Here is a 7941-nt window from a genome sequence, read left to right on the forward strand (position 1 = left end):
CCCGCTCTGGGGAGGACTAATCCAGTCACATCAAGTCTGTACCCATTCATGATGGTGCAGCCCCTATGATGCCTCAGGCTGGGCACTTGTCCTAGCCACTAAGACACTGATTAGGATGCCTGCACATCCTGTCAGATTGTCTGGATCCCACTGCCAGCCTCAGCCCCTGACTCCAGCTTCCTGCCAGCTCACATTCTGGGAGGCAGCAATGACAGCTCAAGTAACTGAATTAGTTCCTCCACACACACTGCAGACCTTGACTGTCTTCTTGGCTTCCATTTTTGCTCTGATTCCCTTCCCTATCCTGTACTCCCTTCCATCTATCGTAAGCATTTGGGGAGTAAACCAGAAAATGGGCAATGCCTCCTTTTTTGTCTCTCTATTCTCTACCAGTCAAACAGAATTCTGGAGTGAGCATAGTGGCTTAAGCCACCACTTGAGCACCATATTTCACATCTGAGTGCTGGCTGGAGTTTCAGACAATGTGTACTCAAGGCAGCAGCTGATGGTTCAGGAAGTTGGGCCCCTGCCATCTCCATGGGGAATGAGTGGAGTTCTGGGCTCCTGGCTTTAGTCCAGTTCAGCCTTGGCTGTGGCAGGCACTAAGGGAGGGAACCGACAGAATGTCTTTCTCTCTCCCTGTCTTTCTAATAGGTGAAAATAAATTTTAGATATTCCACTGTCCTAGCACCACCACACTGGGGACCAATATGAATATGAACCTTTGAGGGAGAGTCCATCTCCACACTATAAAATATATAAAGTTGTTGTAGATATTTAGTTATGTTAACAAAGCTATATAACTGAGGGGCTGTTTACTATACAAGACATGCTTGATCTTTTGCAAATTAGTCACTTTTAATAATATGTATAAGTGAAATGTACAGTGTGCCAAATTTAGCTTTAGTTCTTGTTATTTAAGATTTTCTGGCAAAACTAAACAGAAATAAGCAAACTTGCTCTCAGCAGTTAAATATATTCTTATATAGACGGGGAGGGGGCAAAGCTGGTAGGGGGAATGTGGAGGGTTCCGCTGTCTGACCACCACTCCCACTGGAAAGCATAAGTTGGGATGGGGGCAGACAAGACCAGGCAAGCCTACAATACCTGTGAGACTCATGTGAGCTAGATCAGGGAAAAGCCAGGCTGGGCTGACTGTTCATACATGTGCAAGCATAAATCAGAGTGGGTGAGGGTTGGTTGGACTTTGCCACAGCATCAGCTGGCAGAGGCTGGCACTGGGTGCGAAATCTGTCAAGTTAAACCCAGAACCACCTGGAGAGTACATAATCTGGGAGTGGGAGTGGCCTAGTAGGGAAATAGTGGGCGCCTTCTTCTTGGATTACTACTCCCACTGGAGAGCATGAAAACGAGGACAGGGGCAGGGGTGGCTAGACAGAACAGCACCTGCTAGCATGTGTGTGTGATGGGAAGTAGCGATGGTTGGGTTGAACTAGGCTTCAATGTAGGAGAGCTAAATGGGATGTGGAACATATTGGACAAGTCTGCAGTACATACTGGCAAGAATGGGAGCTAGAATAGGGGGCAGGCCTGGTAGTCGCCCCAATTAGGCTGCAGCTCCCACTGGTTTGCATATGGGCCAAGTGTGAGGTGGGCAGAATCAGACTGGACTGCAATACCCATTGGTTTGTGTGGAAGATAGGGCTGGAAAGAGAACTGACCCAGCATTGCAACCATCAGCATAGGTATAAGCTGATTGGGGCAATGGATAGTGCCGGACCCATTCATGCGCAAGAATCAGGTCTGGGATCACCTCAGATGAAGTTTCTTTGGGGATCCCTCCAACTGAACTGTTGATCTCAGAAACCCAACCATGAAGAGAATTGCAGGTTCCATGACCTGAGCATGGTGTGCATATGTCAAAACTGAGCCTCCTCAGAGGCTCAGACAGAACAGTAGATAGTATATCCAAGTGCACGTGGAGGATATGGCAGTCCATCAGAGCCTGCAGAGGATACCGGGTACCACAATAGAGGATGGAGGACAGAGCAAATGGATCATTGCCCCAGCCACGTGTTAGCAGTGAAGATCTGGGCAAATGGAGACCCTAAGGTGGACCATGTCAGCCAGTGGATTCAGGAGAGGTTTCATCATGCTTGGAATGGCAAGATTGGCAGCAATTCAGAACTGTTGAACTATCAAAACCACGTGAGCAGTGCCCTCGGAGCATGCCCCATGTCAGGGACTTTGGGATGGGGTGGGAGGCTGGGTGGGGCTTTTCCCTTTATCTCCCTCCTTACCCCAGATGCACACACACACAAAAATGTGGAAACAATGGTCTTACCTACTTTCCTATAACCCTTGACCCTTTGTGCCATAATCAACTATGTAAAGATGATCAAAATAAAAGAAAAAAATTTTCTGGCAGAGCTAAACAGAAATAAGCAAACTTACTCTCAGCAATTAAATATACTCTTATATAGACATATTAACATATATTGTCAGGAATGACTTACTTTGTCAAATTGATAGCTTATTTAGATTTTCTTTTCCTAATGAACTATTAGCTTTGTGAATTGTTCAACTGCTTTAATTTATCAGTGTTATGCAAGCTTTGTAATTTAGAAAGACCTCTGTAGGAAAAGCACTGTTAATCACTGGCTTGATTAACACTCTTATTTTGGGAATCTGCATTGTAAATGTACTAGACTATGACCTACTACTTATTTTTTTTAATTATTATTTGGAGATTCGCATGTGTGAGCTAAGCAAGGTTCTTTGGGACCTCTTTTAATAAGAGGCAGAGGAACGGAGAGGGAAAGAAAAGCAGATCTGGAGTCTTTCCTAGAGTGTTAGTATATCAAAGGGCTCCCTTAAGGACATTCAGTTGCTGTGTTTATGCTAGTTAGGTAAAGTTATTAAATTTGAAGCAGACATTTGGTGCAGTGGTTAAAACTCCACTCAGGATGCCAGTATCTCATAGCAGAATTTCTTGGGTCCTTGTCCAGGCTTCTGACGCCAGCTTCCTACTTCCATATACCCTAACAATCAGGTATCCTGGCACACGCTGTTCTCTTCTATATTTCTATCTCTGTAGACACAATTTTGAATATATCCGTTACTGGACCACACACTCTTTCTGAAGAAATACTCCTGGAGGTGGAATTTCTTCGTGCCACATAGCCGTTATACCTATGGCCACAGCCACCCATGGCCCTCACACATGTGGCTACACAGACACAGAGGGTTACAATCCTTTGCCAAAGTACAATAACTTGATGCTTAGATTTCCTTCCTTTTAGGTTGTTATGTGATTGGTTTTAATTGCATTCAGCAACCAAATGGAAGACGTACATGGAAAATGCTTAGTGCAGAGTAGACATTCAATAAATAGCTATTATACACTATTACCCATTTATACAGGATATATTTTTGTACTAATAGTTTATTCAATTACTTAAAACATGCTCACTTCCGTCACATACATCTTTTACCATCTTACCTCTTGTTTAGAACACTGTGGATAAAAGGCCCAAGATTTCCCATATTTAAGGTTGTTCCAACCATGTAGCGGGGCACCCGCACACCTGCGTGTTCATTAACTTGGAGTGCTATTGGTTTGTCTGTGCTTTGATGTAAATGGTTTTCTGAGAAATCAGCTCTAGAAATGAGTTCTTTTTCTTCACTAGTGTTCCTTCTTTTTCCTTCTTATCATCTGATGAGGTTGTACATCATGCAGCTTCTGCCCTCCTATGGACAGACTCACCATCTCAGGCATCAACTACAGAGCCGCTTCCTTCATTTTCTCCTCCCCTCCCCAGTTTAACTGCGCACTACCACTGATTTGATTATTTCTTTACTCAAGAAATCCCAGTGGCTTTCCATTAACTACACAAATACAGTAAGTCCAAACTTCCCTGCCTGCTGATCTGGCTCCAACCCCTATGCAATCTTACCTCCCACAAATCCCCAGCACGCCTCCATTGGGCACACTGTTTCTCATCTCAGTATTTCCCTTTCAGTCTCGCTCATTTTGTGGAGTTGGATTACATTGTCCACTTTTCTTGCTCCATGCAAATCCTATCATCCTCCATCAGCCAGCCAGTTTAAATAATTACCCTAGGGGAAGGACGTTCAGGGCCTTTCTTCACAGTTCTGCACACACTGATCTCCCATAGTGCAAATTGCCTCAGCCTTTTGTGGTTTTTCCATATTGCTTGCCTTGATAACCAGCACACCCTTAGGCAGGGACCATGTTTTGTTTTTCTCAACCTTGTTTTTTGTTTTCTGAACTCGTCTAAAGCAAATCTAACACATGGTCCATAATTTATGGTTACATTTTCTTCCAGGGACTCCATCAACCCTAGTAACTGTACAATACATTGACTCACTCTGGTTAGAGCCTTCCCACCAAATTCCCTCCAGCTACCTCAGGATAGCCCTCAAACTCTTCTCACCGGTAGCCTGCTTGAAACTTGATACTTTGCTTGACTTTCCTTCCCTTCGGGCAAGCTTCCCTATAAAATTCCAAACTGATTTCCACTACTGCTTCTCTTCACCTCACTAACCTAAATAAAGCCCAGCTTTTTGGTGGTCCTCTTCACTCCTGGGTACTTTTCCCTGGAGAACTTTCCTTTTTTCCTGGTCACCTGATTAAAAGTTAAAGTAGACTCTCAAACTTGTCCTTACTTGCCACTGCTGTTTCTACCCCTTCGAGCACTATTTTCTCTGCCTCCATTCACCATCGTTTTGTGGCATCTGTAAATTACATCAGCAACTGAGTAATAATCTCCTCACTCCAATTCCTCAACATCAGTAAATATTCCCAACATTAGCCCTTTATACCCATGCACTTTCAGTTCCCCTGTTTGTTGTGGACTTTTTTCACCTCTCCACAGCATCATGGCTTACCCCCAAACACTGAGAGTCCCCTGTGGGCTCTGTTTTAACTCTAAGCATCTCCAAATAGAAACACTTTACTCACTATTTTTTTCAGTGCCCCCACTACAGTGGCTCCCACCTCATTCACTTAATCCATACCTTTCACAAGTCTACTTGAAGTGTTGCTTGGCACTTGAGCCAGTACAATTCTAAAGATTCCTGGGCTTCATCCAGTGCACAGACGGTTAATTCTCAATCTTAGCTATACTCAGAGAACTTGAAAAAAAAAAAAAAAGTAAGCCACACCTCATTTAACTGACCTGCATCTGCAGGTATCTAAGGATGTCTTTAAAAAGTCTCCAGGGAACTCTGCAACAAAGGTGGGAACTGTACTCCAGGTGGAGATGGAGCAATCACAGCTTCAGCATGCTCCCAGGGTGACCCCGGGGCGGTCTCGCTCCCCACCACTGTGCCCCCCCAACAGTGAACTCCCTTCCCACTTGGTGATTCTAGATCAACGCTGGGATGCTCTTTCTAGCATTCCCGCTCTCCCACCCCTTCATCCTTCTTTAAGTGTCAGAAGGATACAGCCTAGATCCTTTCACTTTAACAAGGGTCTTCACAATCTGGCCACCTAAGAGCTTTTGAAATTGTTTCAACACTCTCAGAAATGTGTTATGATAATTTTTTTAAGTCACTATTGTAGGACTACTTAAACTTAGTCATACACTCAATTTAGACAGGCAAACATAGCAGTTAACTTGGGGGTAAAAAGGAAGAATCATGAAAATGCCTCAAAGAAAAAGCTACTGATGGCAACTCAGCTCATAAGCAAACCTTCAGCCACTAGCATCCTTCCCTGCATGCCCCTCAAAGGCAGGACCGTGCCCACCTCCTGGTAAACACACTCACCGGCTCCAGTTCCCCTGGTTTGCTTGGTCTCTGCGAGGACCAAACGCATATTTTCTTGACTTTGGCTGTTCATTGGCAAAACCATATATATTTTGCCATAAGTTTAGTTATAAATTAGATATTTTTACAAGTTTCATTTTAAAAAACAGTACTGACACTGATCGACCTTGTAAGACCTGAAAAATTGCTCACAGGGTCTTCAAGCTTTTCTACTCACCCTCACCCTCTCCTACTCCACCCTGTATCTTTTCAAAGTTTAACTCAAGATTTAAGAGAAAGGAAACTTCTTGGGAACAGCATGGCTAGGAGTTCAAATCCATACACTATGGCTAGTTAGCATCAGCTCTGACAGCTGAGGTACGAGCAGCAGGAACTAAGTCCACAGGCAGCGGGTGACTGGTTATCAACCACCACAGCTCCAATTCAGCCATCAACCACAGCTACACTTGGAAACATGTGTCACTGCTGTCCTCCGTTGGCTATCCTGATTCAGCTGAAAGGAGCTTTGTGTTAACCATCTCCAGTTATCACAGCTCTTAGACATTTCTGAAAAACCCACAGAATCAAAACATTATTCCAATGCTAATACTTTCAGGAAGAGTGCGCTATTTTGGTTGAAGCTCTTAGTCATTTCAGAGGGAGGTTTGAAGAAATGAGTTCCAAGGAGGAATAAAGAAAGGGCATCATGTTCACTAAACTTTTACTATTGTGTCACGTACTGCTGCCTGACGAGTCATGATCTTTAAATACGGCAAAGCAAACTTTGAGAAAGTATTTAAGTACTGTGTCAAAAATCGGAAAAAGCAGGGGAGGAGCAAGAGACCCGTCTCATGACATCATCTGGCAATAAATGGGAGTGTGGAGCCCGAGAGCGCTCTCCAAGTCACCATTTCGAAAATCCAGCCCTGTCAAGCTTAGAGAACTTGAGTTTCAATGTTCAAAAAGGTTCAGAATCCTCACCCCACGTCGTCACTTGCCTGTACCATGGGAGAAATAAAATCAGCTCCGAAGCATCTACCTCCCACTCCCCCCGAAAGGTCACAATTAAGTGGAAACGCGCTGCTGAGCCCAGCCAAGCCGAAGGGGGCAGGAGGCGAAATGAAGCGAGGAATCTCCGCGCCTCCAAGGCAAGCTCCTCCGTGGAAATCCCACTCCGCTCTCCTGATCCCGTCCCAACTCCCAGATGCGGGTCATCCCCTTAGAGGGACGAGGGGTGGCGGCGAGGGGGCAGCCCATCCCCGGAAAATGGCATAAAAGCACCCAGTGGAACGGGCCACCCCCGAGCTTCCCCGAGCGTGGAAGGCGCAGCTCGCCAAGTGTTCCAAGGGGGCTGTCCATGCGGCACAACTCTTCTGTATCAACCCAAAGAAGGGGGCCTGGGTGCATACGCTGCCCCAGCAGCCCAGGGTCCCTGGAAGCCGCGGGGACCCTCAGTGCCGCCCCTCGCCAGGCAGCCCTCTCTGCTGACACCCGCCGTCGGGGCTCCCCCTGGGCCCCCGCCCCGCACCTACCGCAGTCGCGCCGGCTCTGGCGGGGGACCCGATGGGCGGCAGCTTCTCGCGATCGGGCTCTTTTCCTTTTCTCTCTTCTGGCGCGGCCGCCGCTCCTGCGGGCGGCGCGGCGGGCGACGGCACCCGAGCCGCTTCGCTCATGTCGGGCCGGGCGGCAGGAGCGCGGAGCGGCGGCGGCCCGGCGGCTGCGGCTGGGGCTGCTGCGGCTGGGGCTGCGGCTGCCGAGGCCGGCTGGCTGGCGCTGCTGCCGCCGCGGCCGCGAGAGGGCTCTGGGCTGCCGCTCGCCACCGCGGCCGCCGCCGCTCCGCCCCCGCCGCGCTCGGCGCTGACGCCCGGCCCTCCCGCCGCCCCCGCCCGCGGACTCGGGCCACCTCCCCGTCGCCGCCGCCTGGGCCTAGCGTCAGCCTCCTACGCCTGGCGCGGGGCTCCTCCGACGGAAGGGCAGGGGCCGCCCGCCATCAGCTACTCCCGTTAACTCCAGGAGCCCGGAGAGGAAGCGCCGCGGCTGACGCCTGGAAGCCATGTTGTTTGCAGAGCTAGCCCCCCGAAATGACTGAAGGGGTACCTCGCGCCTGGACTGCGCGGGAGCCTGGCACTCCGGAGGAGAGAGGCCGGGCCTTCGCAGGGTCGCGCCACGGTAGAAAGGGCCTCCGGGGAGGTTCCCCCACCAAGCTTG

General features: G+C 48.2%; 1 protein-coding gene across 2 annotated transcripts in view; it reads right to left on the reverse strand.

Moving 5' to 3' along the window:
- Positions 1-7406, reverse strand: part of HECTD2 (HECT domain E3 ubiquitin protein ligase 2) — a 75736-nt gene extending 68330 nt beyond the window's left edge. For both annotated transcript variants that reach the window (XM_040970425.1, XM_040970424.1), the window contains exon 1: positions 7266-7406. In XM_040970425.1, the coding sequence (XP_040826359.1) occupies positions 7266-7406 (141 nt within the window). The remainder of the gene's footprint in view (positions 1-7265) is intronic.
- Positions 7407-7941: the final 535 nt, after the last annotated feature.

The sequence above is a fragment of the Ochotona curzoniae genome, unplaced genomic scaffold (assembly GCF_017591425.1).
Source record: "Ochotona curzoniae isolate NIBS_2020 unplaced genomic scaffold, NIBS_Ocur_1.0 scaffold_4763, whole genome shotgun sequence".
Classification (NCBI taxonomy): Eukaryota; Metazoa; Chordata; class Mammalia; order Lagomorpha; family Ochotonidae; genus Ochotona; species Ochotona curzoniae.